This window comes from Ambystoma mexicanum, chromosome 4q (genome assembly GCF_040938575.1).
Source record: "Ambystoma mexicanum isolate Mex_15411 chromosome 4q, UKY_AmexF1_1, whole genome shotgun sequence".
In the NCBI taxonomy this organism is placed as follows: domain Eukaryota; kingdom Metazoa; phylum Chordata; class Amphibia; order Caudata; family Ambystomatidae; genus Ambystoma; species Ambystoma mexicanum.
The window spans coordinates 475,255,003-475,274,626 of record NC_090928.1 but is presented as its reverse complement, the minus strand read 5'-3'; the positions used below and the strand labels follow the sequence as shown (position 1 = coordinate 475,274,626).

The following is a 19,624-nucleotide window of genomic DNA, read 5'->3' as shown; positions in this document are numbered from 1 at the left end:
CCAGTCGAATTTTCTGTGCTTTCGAAGTAACGAGGTATTAGGATGCACCAATTTAGACTATAGAAATTGGCGAATCCAAAAACTTTGGACTCCTTTTACTGATGTGACAGATGGCCTGGTAAGGATCACTTCCACTTTTTGATTATCCATCTAAATTCCTTTTTGCGACAGAACAAATCCCAGGAACTCCACTTCCGTAACATGGAAAGAGTACATCTCTAACTTAATGTACAGCTGATGTTGCCGTAATTTGGTAAGAACAGCTCGAACTTGAGAAATGTGATCTTGGACTGTGGCTGAGTAAACCGAGATATCATCTATGTACACCACTGCGCAAACATCCAACAACTCTCGTAGCACGTCATTCATGAAATTCTCAAAAGCTGCAGGAGCGCTGCACACCCCAAAGGGCATCACCTGATATTCATATAGGCCATACAGGGGGCGGAAGGCAGTTTTCCACTCATCGCTTTCTTAACCCACATCAGATGGTAGGCCCCCCCAGAGGTCTAACTTGATAAATATTTGAGCTTGCTTGACCTGATCCAACAACACCGGAATGAGTGGAAGCGGATATCTGTTCTTTACTGTGATCTGATTCAGAGTGTGATAATTAATGCAGGTACGAAGGTCCCCTTTCTTCTTAGGCACGAAAAGGAGGGGAGAGGGCGTAGGAGATTTCAAAGGTCAAATAAATCAGTTAGTGAGGTACTGGTCAAGATATGCTTTCAATTGAGTGTTCTCCTGTTCCGTCAGAGTGTAAATCCGACTGCACAGTGCTTGGGATCCAGGGATGAGATTAATCTGGCAATCATATGGTTGATGCAGTGGTAAGACATTGGCTTGTTCCTTTTCAAATACGTCCTGGAAGTCTTGATACTCAGGAGGCAGAATGCCCAACAACCCTAGGGCATGGACAAATTTTCGCATGGCCTGTACCAGATTTCCGGAGTCATCTTCTACTCCGTAACACGGGTTCTTGCACATAGAAACCAGCGCTTCCACCCAACCGCTGCTGCACCATGAAGCAGGGATGCAAGCACACGTGTTCCACTTACCGTAATGCAGAACCATATTGCAGTGTTTGGCACCGCTACCCACTTCCAATCATAGAGCATTGTAAGCATGCCAACCAAAGAACACAATCTTCACAACATTGGTCCTGTTCCCAACACTCTAATACGTTTATAGTAGCAATGGTGCATAGTGCACTGCAACACTTACTAATCTGCACAATGCACACCACTGAAGCACATTTAAGAACCAGTTGCACCGTAACCTCTTCCATATGTACACTATTCCATTAGTGCAGCCAGTGTACAAATTACAGGACCGGTCACTGCAGCATCTCCACCCATACACCGACAACTGTAGGATGTTCTACCAATCACCACACCCATGGAACCAACAATGTCTGCAATGCAGCCAAACCACCCACCCACCCACCCACACACACACACACAATGTGGCACCGACGCTCAACCAGTGGAGATTCCTTTTCAACCAGTGGACATACTTTTCTGTGCAAGGGCTGCAGCCATGCATCAAAGGGGCCACAGACTTACCACACACAGCACACCATAGTACACGCTATGTTTAAATGTTCATGTCTTGTGGAATGCACTCCCCTTCTGCAAATATGCCCGACACCACTCATCACAGAAAGACATTGCTGCTGCAGCTGGCATACCATAACAAAGGCTGCCTGCAATGATCACACAAGATTGTTCCCTGTTGAGGTAACTGCAAATTGGCGTAGTATGTATGTACGGATACTGCTGGAACACCACCGTTTCTTCTAATGAGATATCACATGAACCACTTCTTACTCTCCCACCCTTTCCATCCCTTCTTCCCACCACCAGATGCTGTAAACTAAGTTTTTTCAGGACCTTTCGCTGCCACATTGTCCTCCAATGCAACATGCTGCCGTTATGGAAAACTTTGACACACATCACGTCACCGCACACTGCGTAACCATCAACATTTTGACTGCGCAGCGATCAGGGAAACGGGACGCCGGAGCGCAGACAGATATGAGTAATTTTATTGGGAACACTGCTACGTACAAGAGGCCCAGCCATGCACACAATGGCTTAAAGCCTTGGCACACAGACCACAACACTATCCACCGATACACCATGGCAGCATTTCCCACCATTGCAGCGTTTCCCAAAAACATTGATGTACAGCTCACTTCCCCTCCAGCCAACTACCAGCTACGTCCAATGATCGCCGACATTACAGCGTACTGGAAGCCAATGAGACTTCGGTCCGCGGAGTGAACACGGAAATGGGTCCGCAGAGTGGACTCAGATATCACTAATTTTTTGAGACATACATTTCAGTTCTTTGCAACAAAGGTACTGGTTGGATTTCCACCAAACACAGAAAAGCACGCTTTCTGACCAAAGCCCCCGCTCCTGGCGCAAATTTGGTGAAAATCCGTCCAGCTATTCGCCCTGTAGCCGCACGCAAAGTTTTTCCCCAGTCAGTCTATGGAAAAATAAATGTTTGCCCCCCCCTGCACGAAACCTCACCCAACTTGGCGAATAAATCCAGAGCTGGCCATATACTTTTTTTGTAAAGTTTGGGGACGATTCCTCCAGGGGGAGGGAAGTTCTGAACTGCCGAACAAAGTGGTCTTCCTATGGGTTTAGCAACATAACCATAACTACACGGCCGCTACCGGGGGGGGGGGGGGGGTGTATATATATATATATATATATATATATATATATAAAAATAACCACCCAATCAAGACCAATGGAAGGTGAGAAAAAAAAAAAAGTGTCAAAAATGGGGGTTAGCACTCTATTACAAAAGTAAGACTGCAAGCCAGCAGAATTTCATTATAACCTGTCAAAACACACAAAGACTGGGTACTTTTCAAGCAGCTGTATAAATGAGGTTTTGGGTACTTCCAGGTAGGTAAATCCTTCAAACATTTTAAAAAACCAGGCGGGAGAACATTGAAAACCTCTGGAAACCAACATTCATTTGCATTAACCCCAAGCAGCACGGAAAAGTGCACTTTAGTTCAATCAGTCAAAATAGTTGCAAAGTGAAAGACATTTTAAAATGGCTTAAAAGTCCGAACATTTTAAGATTGGGGAACTTTGTCTCTCACAAGATGGTTAGAATGTCATCAAATGGATGGTGGGTTGGAGTAATAAATATTACAACAGTCCATGGCTAGTCTTATGTTGTTTTTCAAAGTCGTCCAGGAGCACATGAATCAAAAAAGAGCAAAGGCTACCAAGTCAAGCACTTTGCCAGCTTTCTTGCATTGTATTACATGTGAACCGAACATTTGCCCACAAACCTAAACCTTATTTTAATAACATTTTATATTGAAAACACAAAGAAGGTGCCTTGCGGATCGTACCTGCTTTACTATTTGATGATATCCATGTAGTACTTTCTTCAACGGCCAGCTGCACTGTAGTCTACAAACAAAATTGATTGTAAATGTTAATGTTGTCTTGCACAAAACCAGATTAAAAACATGACTAAAGTTAGACACAAACAATCTGTGTTTTTTCTGATGGAAGCTGCGACCTGAAAATTCAAATCAGCTCCGAGATCATCTCTACTCTGTACCAGATTTGTCATCTTTGGAAAATTAAACAAACGTTATTCCATTCAAGTTGTACAGTTCAGGCATTCCGACAGTCCTCAACCCCCTTAGTTGGGCCCTGTTTCCAGGTAGCCCATAGTCCTCACCGCATAAACCGGCTATATACCATTCTGCTCAGTTAAGTCTTGATCATCACTATTTGTGTCTGTACCTGCTGGCTGCTACCAGCCTATTACTGTAGTTTGTAATGTTTGTCACCTTCTAACCTATTGCTGCCAACCATTGTACTGTTGGTCCACAATTTCCAACTGATGGTCATTATTGATGTCCACAATCGGACTTCACAATCAGACTTTACATGCCAAACGCCACAATTCCCATTCCCTAGGCACTCCCCCCATCTGCTTGCTAAGGTAGGCGCCACCCCTACTCCTTCAGTTTCGCACCACTATACCCCTCTCCTTGCTGTCCTCTACTCAACATGCTCCTACCATTCCTACTCCTTTCTGTTCTCTCCCTCCCCTCTACCGAGGTCTTCACACTTCCTCTCCCATGCCAGTCCTCCATTCTCCCCCTAAACAACAGCCAGGCTGCTTTTTCTCCTCTATTTCTTCCCACACAAATCTACATAAACCTGTTCCCCTTCAGCCACTCAACCTCCCCCCCACCCCATCTACCTCTTCACCCTCTGCTCCACCTCCTGATAAATACAGGGGTCTCTTCTGGAAGGCCCAGTCCTGCAAAAAACGCATTTCACACTGACCTCTGACATCAATGTCCCTAGTCTCTCTGTGATAACCATCAATCATGGCTCGATCCACCGCACTGCAGCTATGCATGCCACCCAAACTGCCTTCACTACCTCCCCCCAACATCCTTGGGGTAGTGTTGGGGGTCTTATGATCAGTCCCCAGCCATCCTACATCTGAGAACCACCATTTATCTCTGCCTATGCCACTGGCAAAAAGATCGCTCCCCACTCTTAGAGGTTACAAAGACTCTTCACAACTTCACCACTGCTCTTGATGAGCCCATATCTTCCTACTACTCAAATCCATTATCCAATCTCAGCGTCTAACCCCATCTTACTAGCCATGGACCTGATGGTAATGATTCTCCTCAATCCAAGCACCACTCATATCATCCTCTCTTGTCTCTCTGCTAACTTTTACCTCCAACTTCTATTAAAAAATCAGCAAAACACGCAAGACCCTGCTAACGCTCCCTATCTACCACCCGTCTCCCCAACGCTCTCCTCATTAACTCACTTCTCTCCCAACAGTGGTCTCTCTCAACCTCCCCAGAAAAATGAACGCTGTTTCGCTCCTTAATGATTTGAGTAACTCGTTTGTAGACTGCCTTTTAACTGAACGTGAGACTGATCTAGATTCATATTTATCTATCTCACTGTCTATAAGTAGAAGGTGTTATGCTATGAAAGAAGCTGAAGGACCATCCAACATCCCAACTCCTCTGAAGGATGCAATTAATAGAGCTGTAAGCATAATCTATCTATATTTATAAAATTGAAAATGTGTGGGTTTGTGGCGAAGCATTGTTTCTTATACAATTCCACACCATTTCACCAATCTACACCAAATGTTGCATAGTTACCGGTTAGGACCCTCCGGACAATACTGGCTCCATGACATTTGGACACACCACCCCGTTCCCTGGATTTCAGCACAAGTCAACATTTGTTTGTGGCATTTGTGGCTTTGCAAAGCTTTGTTCCTTATACAATTCCACACGGTTTCACTGATCTGTACCATATTTTGCATAGTTACCTGCAATGTTCCAGTTAAGATATGGAAGTGGGAGTATTTGACTCCCTATTTTTGTAAAGTCAAGAGTAAAATAATTCTTTAGGGAGTAAAAATGTAAGTTCAATTCCCAATGGGAGTATTTTATAAGCGAGTAGAAATAGGTTCTAACTGGAAAACTGAAATAATTTTGTAATAATGACTTTTCACCCAGTTATTCAGACACATTAAAATATACATGCTTTCTTCTTCTGATCAGGATTTAACATTAGTTTCATTTTGCGGTGCTATGTGCACTATTGCTTTGAACATATCCATATAGCTGTGCGAGTGAAAGCAGAGGTACATGGCATAGGAAGTATGTGTACTCCCTATTTTTATTTTTTGGAAGTACGAAGAAAAACGGTTTTAATACAAATCATGTAGGCTTAAAAGTGATTCTAAAGTGAAAGCTAACTGAAGAATCCTTCATAAAGCAGAACACATTGTAGCATTGAAACCAAAGTGACCGAACTTTAAGATTCTGAGTTTCAGTGAACATACAAGCATTGCCCAAAGCCAAAAGAGACTAACAACAAGCCACACTATTAAGTGCATATGGATAACAGGAAGAGAAGGGGCGAATTAAATGTGTTCATGGGGGAAGTTTGTTTGTGATTGCTGCATAAAGTTAAAGCTGGTATAAGAACTCACATTGACAAAGCCAAAAGGAAGAGATTCAAAATCATATTCTTAAATGGTACTTAGTGGTATGGCAGGAAAACAAGAGTGGTGAAGAGGCTGGAAGGTGAATGTTCAGAAGAGCGCCTTGCTGACATGAAAGTGTTGAAGAGCACTAATGTGAATCTTGTCTTTTCTGAAAAATTGTTGAGTCCTAAAGCTGCAAACTGCTGAAGCGGTTGTGAACTTTTGATTGTCAGTAGATTTAGAAGTTCAGAAGCACTGTTGGTGGTGGAAAACAGGTGGGCATTGAGTAAACCCATGCAGTGGATCTTTGTAGAAGTAGGCCTGGTATGAGAGTAAACCAGGTGGAAGTTGAAATGCTGTGAAGTTATCCTGACAGATACAAACTGTAATGTGTGGTGTTGAAAGCAGAGCAGAGAGAAGCTGATATCAAGAAGCTGTGTTTATTTGAATAAGTTGTGGCAAATCATCCTGACCAAGAATATAATTGATGCTATTTGATGAACTAAAAATATCTATTCAATGTTGAAGAGGGACCTTTCCTCTGTTGAACATTGGAACTTTCTTTTGACAAGTTGAAGGTGCAAACGCATGTGTTGGAACTTTGTAACAAACCTGGATTTCCTTTTTTGTTGGACAGCGGAACTGAATTAAAATTTAAACATGGGGAAGGGGAATTCACACAGGTTAAGAAGTGAGACTGTGAATACATTACAATTGCAATTATTGTCGTGAATTGCCATATATTGTCTTGTGCATTTTATGTGCAAGTGTGAGGGCCAGATATCCTTTGTTAGAGTGTTTCTTTTACTTTAATATAGGCAGGGAAATCCTCGTCAGGGTAGGGATAGTGAGGCGTTTATTGAAACCTAAGATTTAATAAAATGGCATTTATTGAAAAACCATCCAAACGTTGTCTGCCTCACATTTCTGACCCTTCACAATACCCAGGAGCTAATTGTAGTGCATGCTTATCCAATCTCAATTTCAAGCCCTGGCAGAGTAACAAGTATGAGAATCCAGCCGACCCATCCAAACAGTTAAAACTGTATGGAAATCATTATGGTCAACATCATGACAGAAAAGCAGGTTTGTTTCTTTCACAATTAACATACAACACAGTGTGCAGCACAACAAACACCCTCTCACAAATGGAACAGATGAGCACCAACACTGTGAGCTTCCCCTGCATGCATAGAAAAGGGACAACATAGCCCTTTTAACATTTCAGGCTTCACTCACACAAACAGAAAAGGCAAATCAGGGCAACAGCAAAGCACGCTTCCATCATGTAGAACAATTGTAGTGGACCAGTGCAAATTAAGCAATGGTAGAAGGTACTCACACAGACAACAGATAAGGAATGGGTCTATAGAACAGGTGAAACATAGGATTCAGGAGTGCACACTCTTCTCCTAATATAGAAATCGTATGCCATGGACCTCGGTATAGCATTCTTTCCTCACATGTAACAGTAAAATCATGGGTCTCAACAAATACAAGTTTACCACAGAGAAGCTGGTCACAGCAATAGAGGTTCCACTCTCAGAGATGAAACTGTATGGGGTAGAGGACTGCAAGCAACACGACGCTGAACAGGTAAATGAAGGGTGTCAGAAATGCAAGCTATACTTGCACAGAACCGAAAAAGCATAGGCTTAGCAGTGCCTATCCCCCTCACAAAGAACTTGCCCAGCAAGAGGGTACATGATCCAACCTCTCCTCACATCGAGTAGGAATAGCAGAACAGTAGTTGGAGCATCACCCACAAAAGGTTAATTGCCTCTGCAGGGCAAGCTCCTCACAGATGGAACTAATGTAGCATTCTTAGCGACCAGTTCAAATGAGAAGGCTAACTCTGCTTCTGGAATCAACATAACTCACCATAGTAGGAATTTAGTCATCCATAATTAGAAGGATTTCAAACTTAGAGCAACAAAAGATTTGTGTACCATTTCCCGGCCCCTCTACAGCTGGCCCACTTCCTAAATCATGTTGTAGAAGGGGATGACAAGATTACAGGAGGTTAATGTCCTCTTATTTTGTCCTCTACAAAGGTCTGCACATTTGATCTCTTCTGTATATATTTACATTTTTAAGACAAAACAGCCCTAGCCAATTACACAACAACGCAAACATGACTTGTGTTTTGAGGTTTCATAGCAGAATTGTCTCCCGATGATTTATGAAAGTCCTCATTCACTGGAACTAGTAGTGCTTAATGGTATGCCAGTGTTGTGATCAGACCGTGCAGAGAGAGAAATACTCAATGCTAAAAACTACATCTAATCTTATGGCCAAATGTTGGCTTGCCCGAGTTAGCCTTACATCCTTCAGAAGTCGGTTTATGAACTATCGATTGAGGTAATAATAATAATCACAGTGCTTAAAAGTTGGACGAATCCAGCATGAAACACTACATACAAATGTAAATACCTATCTGGATTACCAGTACAGGGACATGTTTACTGAATTTCTATTTCATTTTCAAATGTAACCATTTCATTGTTGTTTTGTAACAATGCTTGAACTGAACGGAGAGCCAGGTTTTAAATGTTTTAAGATTTGAAAGAGGCTCTGACCCCAATTATTGGTGTAATGACAATCACTCACCAATGAGCCCTCCTGCCGCTGACCATTTACAACACTGACTCCAAGGGTTTAATGGACGTTTAAACTAGACATTTTGCATCATTATTAGTGGCCAAATATGGTGGTAATACAGTTGTAACAGAGGTACCACAGCATTACTGCTGCATTACCGCAATACCGAAGTATGGGTTTAGAGGCAAGGTGAAGGGAAAACCTCCAACAAGATGCTGGCGGTAATTCCACCACCTTAATGCCAAAAAAACCTGGCAACTCAGCAAGATGACCGCCTCCGGTAATTCTGCCAAAATCCCCATAAATAGGGACCAACATTGCCAAATTGCCACTGCAGTAATTCCGCTGGACCACGTAGCTGTAACGGTAAATCAGTTTGATGGTATCTTGACGGATATACTGCTGAGATACCACCAAGCTCATAATGAGGCCCACTGAATACTAATCCATGCCCGAGATAAGGTGTAGTGAGTCTTTTACACACTGTTTTAACAAAATGAAATTGTGAGAGTAAAAATAATTTACCTCAGCAAGAGCGTAAATAGTATGGTGACAAACAACCAGAACATTACTTAACTTAAAAATGAATAGGCTACATAACCAAAATAGTTGTGTGGCAACGATGAGTGTCTTCAAACAGATTATTGCATTTGTGGAAAATGTTCGAATACATTGTGAACACACCACATAAATGCAACTTTATGATAAATGCACAAAACACAGGAACTCTGAAAAATACTTTTGTGCAATGCAAGTGAGCATTCACTGAAAAAGCATCACTGGTATGATTGGGAACCAAACACTTAACAAACATTGTATTACTACTACAATCGTAAAATGCTATGAAAGTAAACATGCATGCATAATGCCCCTATACAGATACAAAACACAGCAGCAGTTGAAAAGCAATAAACCATTTCTCATCTCACCGAGTGCTCCAACATGCTCAGAGAACCAGTTGAGAGGTCTGCATTTTCATACACGCAGATAAGAATCACAACATGTGTTCTTGTTTCCGTCAAGGCACATGCCATTTGCAGTGCTATAAACTGGTGTGTAAATGTAGGCAAAGATAGATAAAAGGTGCCGTTTGCAAGATTTCAATGCATAAAAATGCCTGGTACCACACTTATCTGGAGGCCTGAGCAGGATAGATACCAAAGATGTTTTGTCGTCTTGATCACGAGACTCAAGCAGCAGGCATTGTCCTGGACATAATCCATAGGGTTGTCTACCATGACCTGATAGGTCATTTGGTCCCAGGATTCATAGTGATAAAGTTACACTCCTTCTCCACGAAAGAGCGTCTTCCGACGACAGTGTAACAAGATGGTGTTTTGGGATCAGGCTATTTGAAAATTCCAAGAGTTAGAACTAGAGCAGGATGGGATTTAGAACAGTCACTGAAATCGGAAGGCAACAAATGTGTGGGACCATTTGTGCTTCCCCCTTAGCCTGGTCTTTTCTTGGGACAACTACCATTTCATCTTGGGCCTAGAACACGACAAAAGAGACACAGAGCCCAGGTACTTCTCACTGGAAAAAGAAAAGATGAGGGAGAAGCAGAGCAGAGCAATATCCAGAAGGGAGGACCTGGTCCGAAACACTCTGGAGGACAAAATCATAGATATTACATGGACTGCCACTGACTCTTTGAATGTTAGCAATTATGATATTAAAGGTGCACAGGCAGGGGGAGACCGGAACTGAGAGTCTTATCTAGGTCCTTCTAGAATGTGATCTGTAATGTCCCCTCGGGCGCGGAGGAAGAATCCATTTTCACATTCATATGAAACTCTGGACAACTACTATGAGGGGCTCATTGCGACTTCAAGCTTTGTATACCTTTTGAAGCGAGGTCTTCCCAAGGGTGCAAAAGAGATTAAGGGTGCTGGTCTATGTTAATAGGGCTTACCACTGACTCATTATGGATACCTCGTGAACACTCCTGAGGTTGCAGCCAGAGCCATTCCAGTGTCTTCCATTGAACCTTGGGCTGTTAACACCTGTTAGATTAAATTTGCAACATGCAGCGGTCGATGAGCAACAGAAAGGCTGATCTAGATTGTTGTACAATGCTATCTGATGTACCCTCGGACTAGGAGGATCTGTTTGAACATTCAAATTAAAACACTGGACAGTCGCTAAGAGGGGTGCACCATGACTCGTTTATGCTTTGGATAGAATGGAGGATGCTGGGCTTTATTAAAAGGGCTTACCACCGATTCAATGGGGATACAGTGTGACATGGAGGAGTGATCAGAGTAGGAGATTTAGTATTTTTCAACAAGTGTCTACCCATAGGAGGTGTGGGGCATTAAAATTCATTAATCATGCCACATATTTCTGGTTTTGGCACAAATGGAATTTATTCATTTAAGTAGTAGGTTGTTTCTGCTCAGATCATTTTGCTTATAAGTCTTGAGGTGGATCATGACCGGGAACAAAGCATGCGTCATTATCACTTTAGCTTTAATTTGGAGTCTTCCAGCTCTATTTACAAGTTTTGGACAGGCAAAAAAGTGAATAAGTAACGATCCATCTACCATATACAGTCTTCAGGGTTGCCTCATTTGATGTAAGAGGCCCTAACCACGACACATAAAAGGATCAGAATTCTGTGCATGATGTGTGATCAGAACATAGATACAATGACCATTCAAAAAACCCACTTGCCAAGTAAAGAAAGTTCTCGTCAATCCAGATTTTTTCCAATACAATGTTTTGCTTCACCCAGGGAGAAAAAAACAACCATAGCGATCCCGATATCAGACAGATTTCCATTTACAATCAATCTCGTAACAGATTCCAGATAAAGAGGGGAGATTTGTGATCTTGGGACGGACATGGTGCTTACACTGGCTATGGTAGAACACTCCTAATGACTGACAATATTACTATTGCAAAGCAAAAGGGTCTACTTTTGCCAACAGGCAACTTCAATATATACATGGACGGGGAAAACAGGTCAAGGAGAGATATGAGAGTGGACAGGGGTGAAGGATGTCCATAAAGCTTTCGGGGCAATGGGCTTAAGAGCTATATGGAGGGAGGTGAATGGCAAGGATGAAGATTTCTCATATTATTTGCATGTCCTTGATACTTATTCCCGAAATGATCATGTCATGGTAGATGACAAACTGGTAATCTCTCTGGGTGAGGGAGGGGCAATTATGGGTTTGATCAACTAGTCAAACAACACGCCAGTCTTCTGCAACATTGCTTGGCCGGTGGAAGAATCCAGGAAGCGGACGTGAAACTTTATACAAAGCTTTTATTAGATTAGGTGTGCCTTTCTGACACCGCAAAGGAGATTGGGGAGTTCACTACTGATAAGTGTCAAAAATACCTTACAGCTTATCTGCTGGGATGCAATGAAGGGGACTCGTTGACAGCCAAAGCTTCTGATCTTAAAAAGTTCATTATTAAAGAAGTAGAAACTCTCACACAGATGATTAAAGACATAGAAGACAAACATGAGAATGCAGGTTCGTGCAAAGCGTTTAAGCAACTTTAATTAGCAAGGAAGCAGCTTTCCGCTATACAAATGAACAGCGCACAACTGTTACTATGCAAGGCGCAGCATTTCGGTTACGACAACAGACTATTAGCCTTCTAACACAGAGGAACAATTTGCTTTCCCATGAGTAGGACCCAATAGCCAGGAGTAAAAACAAGGGTAAGGAAGATAGAGGAAACCGACCAAGCAGGTCCAAATGGCTCCAAAAATAAAGAGGCATTTAGCCAGCAGAAAACTATCCCATAAGGGAAATAGTGGTGGAGACCACCAGGACGGCCTAGATAAACAGTCCCACAACTCTTATGGATGACAGCAGCTTCCTATCCCAAGATGTACAATCAGGAGCATAATTAAGGAAGACAGTGGTAAAATGGCCCAGAAAAAGGTCTCATCATGGGATCCTAGGCATAAACAGGATGTTGAACAGCCAAAAATGAAAAATGAAGCCAATAGCAGTTCCTGGTTCAAAGTCCATATAATTACCTATACAAGAGCCAAAACTTCTAGCTTGCAAATGTTTGTTTCTTGCACTGACTTCCTGTTAAAAACGGACGCAAGGACATTAATTCCACTTATAAAATCAAGTGACTCAAGACACACTTAGTGGAGACAGTTCTATTAGATTAAGAGCTGGTTTAGCTGTCTTTTAGCAAGTAAGGTATTACCTTTCAGCAGGAGGCTCAGAAGGCACAGAACTAACCTCAAAGAGATCCCCGGGAGGGAGGGGTTTGAGCAGCAAAGGGCAGATAGTGGGTGTGAATTGTCAGAGACTAGCATGGCCATTACAGTCAATGGGTAGGTGAAGAAACAAAATACCCATAGACGGTGTGCCTCTCCTCACATCACATCTCTCTGTTTCCTTCACTTCCAATGGCAATAGTTTTGGCTTACAGACAGTGCTTTCAGTGCCTCCTTACAACTCAAATTAAACAGGGTTTCAGCGGCAAGGGCACTTCAGGAGAAGTCATTTGCACCACACAAATAAGTCAGAGATCCTAGAAACCAAACAGTAAAAGAGCAAAATGTTTCGGGGTCCCGTTACACGAGACAGCAGAACCCCAGAAAAATTGAATTCTGTCCTAACAGATACAGATTTATCTTCATTTACTGCCACTTTCCACCCCATCTGGAATAGAAGTTTATGGGACATCTTTAATCTATAAAGACCAATCTGTCCATATTCCGACCCCTTCAAGTATTAAGATGATTTCCACCTTTCTCATTCATCTACCAGTGATAGCTCATTTAGTGAAGTCCAAGTGATCATGTTGACTAATTGTCTGGCTTTTCCTCAGCTGCCTCGGTGTACTGGGTGGTTCCTTTACCCCTCCCCCAGACCATTCAGAGCATTCTTTGCGCTGCACCATGTGGTTGGTCTTTGACTTGGTGTGGTGCTCTCTTGAGGACACAACCAACAGCTTTATAGAGATTTACCTTCTACTACCATATGCAGGAGTGCTCAAGGACATGACAAAATTGAAGGAGGTGGAAAAAACCAGGCATTGCCCCCACACATAGCACATAATGGTGGTATACACTGCAATGTTGGTGTAATAGTGATTTGGAAACCACTACCCAAAGGGTGAGTATATAGACAAGACAGTTAATTGAGCTCACTTTCTCCACTATTGGAAACAAATGTGTTAATTTGTTGAGTGCCTGTTTTCAAATTAATTTGCCACCATTATTCCAGGTTGCTAGTACTCTGTTTATAGCCCATGTAAGAAAGCTATGGAACTGCACAATAGATGAGGCTCTGTGCCACTTGCGCGCTCTCTGTCCGCAAGCCGGCAGTACCCTTTGCAGAAAGACAATGGAACTAGAGAAAATGGCTAGCAGCAGGGTTAGGGTGCAAGTTTAGTGCATATATACAAGGTATTGATATTCAAGTGGAAATTAATCTGTGTGCAATTTTGTGAGTTTGCCAATACAGGATGGGCCAACACGAACTAAACATTTTCACAAGGTCTAGAAGTTTTTTTTTAATATAGTAGTACTTTGTGTGAGGAGGAGGAAAGAGCCTGAGAGGAAGTTAAGCCAGACTTTGAGAAATTTGGAAGCCATAAGCATGCCCTTAATCATATAAAGGGAAACATTCTCTCATTAAAATCGATAAATATATTTAATTTCTCTTACCTACCTTTTCTTCTGGCTGAGTAATCCAGTTTACCGTTGAAGTCTACCATACTTTGTTATTATTTTGGGAAGACAAATAATATCAAAATGTCACCATAACTATTTGATGCCCAAAGACATCTACAGACAATTGAAAATGTGTGTTCTCCAGGAGGTTTATTATAAACATTTTAGGAGTGCGTTATTTCCCACTTAGGTGGTGTATTCACGCAAGGACCAAGGAGCGAGGAGAAAGCAGTGTTCCAGATAGGATTTTGGCGTCAGAGTATTTTACTCCCAATTTTTTAATTTAGAGAGTTCATCCAATTTCAAGAGAGTAAAAATGAGTTTCCTCCATCGCAAGAGAGTAAAAAGTGTCTGACAACTATCCAATGTGTGTGTAAAATTAAAACTGCGTTTGAAAACATCAGTGTCAAAAAACTTGACAATGTGTACTGCCCAGATTCATCTTCATTATACTTGGACACTAAATGTCGGTTAAGAACTACTTCTCTGCCTTTTGGGCCTACTGTTGCTGCCTGGCACTACCTGCTTGACAGACACTCCATGTTTTTGCTTCATCCCTCCCTCCCTTTGCTATTCCGTTTCCGCTGCCTCTCAATTTCTGATGCTCTGCCTCTTACCCTTAAGTGTTGCTATGCCATGTTTTGCGGTCTGTTGCTCTGTCACTCTGCCTCTCCCATCTCTGTATTCTATTTTGCTGTTTCCCTCCTATGTCGTGTGTATGGGTTGATATTACTCCTCTTCCTCTCTCATGTCATTACTCTGGCTATATCTGTTTTTTCATGTTCTCTGTTGTGGTTGCTACTCCTATGGATTATATATTGCTTGCTCTGCCTCTTATGTCATTCCCAAGTCCCCACATGGTAATGTGTTCCACATGACTTAAAATGGCTCAAAAGACATCTGTGCCAATTTTTACAACTTTTGAAAAAATGGGCTTGTGGGGACCTGTGTTAATTTTGGTGGGTGGATTTCTTTCTAAGCTCTGCCCCCGTAGGCTGGATGTGGTATTGCAGTCATCAACACACAGACAGGAATTTAAACACACTTCATAAATCTGATGCCCCACATGCTTAGGCAGCAGATTCATGTAAACACACAAAGTTATGTTTTAATGGCCTAAACCCTTTCCTCATTATGTTTAAATGGAAAGTAAATTAAATAAAGCTGGGTGTTTTGCATTTTTACAGACTTTTATTAAAAAAAATCAATACTCAACAGAAGTATTTCCTTATTGCACAACACATTTCCAGATTCAATTTAAGCACTGGCTTCTTTTGTAACAAACCAATCAAAATATGACTTTACTTCGTTATGTTTCTGTGAATATGTTGAAGTCCCCACATAGGTGGTGCGTGATTATATTGAATTCCACACTGTGAAGATCTTACATGTATTGTGTGCAATGATGTCATCTTGGCTTTAGTATGCTATGTAAATTAGTTGAATGCTAGTTTGAAATTTTGTTCACAGGGTTGATCTCTATTTGATACCAATTGGATCTCGTTACAAGTTCAGTGTTAAGGGGAAAAAGTGGCGGTAATGGAATTGCCGCCACTTTACCTATCTGCTAATATAATGGTTATTGAAAATGGATGCTAATTTCTCTGGTGGAATTAACCATGTAGATACTAGCACCGGAGGAATAAACATTGAAAACCAGAAATAATTTCCCCAGGTCTAAATCCACTGGAGGAATTAGTGCCGGAACCAAAAATGCTAATTCCATCGTATGTTCAGGTTGAACTACTGGACTAAACACTACCAAAAATAGTAGCTAATTGAACCAAAAACAAAAAGGTGAAGGTAAATGCATTCAGGGGATGGAAATGGAGAAACAGGCGCACCCAATTGGCCCTGAAAGGGTATGTGAGGCCCATACCTCCTCCAAAGACATTTTTCAACACTATGCAGCCACTATATGCAGCCACTAGGCATAGCAAACCTCAGATTCCAAGACTTCCTGCTGTACATTGGGCTGAAGAGGCATGCACAGCTGCATCACAGAGTACAACCAGCACAAATTTAGAGGAGACACCCTGCAAGGACAGCACCCATTCCTTGGGTTAGGCAATCTCCATGAGCACTACCTGATGAACAGCTGATAATGTAGTGCCTTAACACAGACGTTAGCTGAGCTATTCTCCCTAATAAAGGCAAATCTACAAAGAATGATGATTAACACAAGAACAGCCATCCCGCCATTGCTGAATCTTTTGTCAGTGCTGTATGTTTCCACAACAGGCACCTTCCAGCACATTATGAGCATGCAGCATGGCATGTTGCAGCCATCGTTTTCAATTGTGCTTGCCCAGGTTCTGGACACTGTAGAGAAGCAGCCAAATGCCTCTGCAGGAAGTCCTGCCCTCCTACTGCCTGTGTGTTGGAAGGCTGAAACTGCACCATGTTTGACACCAATAGTTGTGACCATACCGTGTAGAGTATTTGAGAAAAGATACCCATTAAAGCCATACCGGATGTATCCCCGTAGAGATGACAATCTCTTGGAGGAGATTCCTGAAGGAATATGAAGATGAAAGAAGGAGAAGCTGGTGATGTCACAAGAAGTGAGAGTGACACACTGAGAAGAGTGGCTGAAAAAGAGGATGAATGGACCTTATAGAAACCGATGACAAAATAAGGAATTGCATGAACATCCTTATGCAGAAATGAAGATTGCACGCGTAAAGAGCACTGCAGAAAATGCAAGCCATTTAATACTGTACAGATGCAGCAACGCAAGTAAGAACAAGCAATCTTAGAAGCCATCTATACATAGTGAATAGACTGCAGACAAAGCCGCCTTTAAATAGTGTCTGGACATCAGTGTCACAATTTATTAAGTTCAAATCCACAGAGAAAGAAGGATCGAGAGATGTGTGTGCCGCAGCAAAGAATTATCTGGAGATCACAGACTTGAAGGGTGAAGCTGTTTGGCCTGGTGTCAAAGCTGTAGCACCCAAGGACTGGTTTTCTATCCATGAAGAACGGAAACCGTGAGACGTTGAATCATCTCGTGTTAAGGTGCAAAGAAGGAACACCATGAGTGCCAAGTTTATTAAAGACAAAGAAATGCTGCAAAACAGGCCGCAATACAATCTCTTGTCATGTGAGCCAAGGATGGAAATAGGAGTTGGGCATGTAGACCAGAACTGTGATAAGCGTGTGCCTGTTCTCCCTTTTATCCCCAAGAGAAGAGAATCTCCTGAAAGGCCAAGGACAAAGGCAGTCTGCATGGCAGAAGGCATGGGCGATGAGAGACGAGGGGCTAATTGGGTGTGAAGCAAAAGTCATGCCCACCTCCATGCACCTGGGAATGAGTTTATGTGCTGCTAATGAGCCGAATGTTCCAGGCATGGTACAAGCGTGCCAACTAGTTATACAGAGCTCTATAGCGGAGGGCCTTATATTTTAAGAACCAATAGCATTCTGTGTACTTAAGAAGTGTTGAAGATGACTTGCACTAGGGGTGGGCATAAATTGTCCACCAGACTATAGAGACCCAATCACAACCTGTTCCTATATAGAAAGTATACTTGGATGTTCCCCTTGAGCCAACAACATCACCACCCCATAGGTTTCTCTTATTTGCCACATAGTATGACGTCACTTATGATGGATTATCAGTACTCATGTGTATTTATACGTTATTTGCATTGAGAGCTTGAGCAAATGGCCGTTGATGTCCATTGTAACTCCCTGTTTTAGACAATTGATATTAAAACAGTTGCATGAGACTTTTTGCCAACTTCCTGAGTCGGTCTGATTATTTGGTGTAAGAGTTATTCTGCATCCCTTCCATGCATGACACGTTACTGATTAAGGACCTCAAGTTCAACACACTCATGCAGTATGCAACTGAGAACATCTCTCTGCCCACCGCCCATGCACAGGTAAAGGCAACAAAGGCACAGTTGTATATGACCTCCCACTTCCCCAACATCAGTGCAGCACTGGTGACATTGGTGGCACCCAAAGCATTGGAAGAGGTGTACCACCGTAATGGGAAACGGCAACATTATCTTAACATACAGGTCACCTGTGATGCAGAGCTCAATGTGATCCATTGCTATGCCCGCTACTCCAGGTTCCACCCATGATGCCATGTTCTAATGCAACAGTACACTACCAGTATATATGGGGACCCAACGAGGCCAACAGGCCTGGATCCTGCGTAAATACAGTCAACATCAAACGCACATTCAGGGTTCAGAAGTGCAAAGGGTAGGACCGATGAGGGGGTGGAGTTTGACTTATGTGATTGTAATGTAATGCATGCCGCATCACAGCCCTGTGCTAGGACCTGCCCTGTGGCCAAGCCCATAAAAATCTCTAGCCCACTGGACAAAGCGCTGCAGGATAACATCTGGGCATGAAAGGAATGCAAAAAGCCAAATGAACAATGTCTGAACTACAAGTCTCCAAATGTGTAAGAAAGCTATAACTAGACAGGAGACGGCACAGTTCTCTGGTGTAAGATGACCGACGTAACACTGACAAGCAGAGATTGCACAAAAAGTGCATCGTATGATAGAGGATCACGGTCACATAGTGTACAAGATTATTAGAAAGCATATCAGAGTGCATGCATGAGTGCACAGTATTGAAGATTCAAAGATAACATGTGATCTATATAAAGAGCCCGATTAACAGAAGCAGATCTCTAGAATTGCGGCAAAGTAGAAATTAAGTTTGGAAATGGAGGCTATTAAGGACTAAAATGGCAAATCATCTGCTGCTGCGGCACGCGGATTGAATGGACTAAGCAATTATGGGGCCGATACATGGAATAATTGTGCGCTGAAATTGGTGGCGCAAGCGAGAAAAATCCAGCGCACACGTCACTGCGACATCCTGAACGCCGTGCGTGCCACGCACAGCGAAAGCGCACAACGTGTAGCGCACACACCAAAAAGGGGGCGGAACACGCGGAATGGGGAACAACGCGTGAAAATGAGGGTGTAACTGGGGAAGCGCTGCTGGGAAATACATGGAATGCCCACACGCGCGCAAACAACACGTATTCATGGAATCGAATAGGGGTAACCCGCACACACCAAAAGACACACACAGGCGTAAACACGTCCACAACACGAAGGCAGGCAGGCGGAAGTGGCCCGCGCAGTATACAACAAACACGCATATACAGCTACGATGAATGTCCCATTTGTCACAGCAGTGATCGTGGGACACCGAAGGAGGAGGAGAATAGCCAGGCCCTGTATTTTTTTGCCCAGGACCAGCCTTTTTGGGATGCCTGATGACGAGGTCTATGGCAGGTATAGGTTTCCACCTCATATAATCCTAGACCTGGTCCCTGAGTGGGAGGATGAC

The 19,624-nt window shown here is 42.7% G+C and overlaps 1 protein-coding gene across 5 annotated transcripts in view; it reads right to left on the bottom strand.

Annotated features, from left to right (window-relative positions):
- The window catches only part of FANCL (FA complementation group L), a 1,272,502-nt gene that overhangs the window by 1,053,136 nt on the left and 199,742 nt on the right, over window positions 1-19,624 (bottom strand). For all 5 annotated transcript variants that reach the window (XM_069608050.1, XM_069608049.1, XM_069608048.1 and 2 more), the window contains one exon: window positions 3,389-3,449. In XM_069608050.1, coding sequence (XP_069464151.1) covers window positions 3,389-3,449 — 61 coding nt within the window. The remainder of the gene's footprint in view (window positions 1-3,388; window positions 3,450-19,624) is intronic.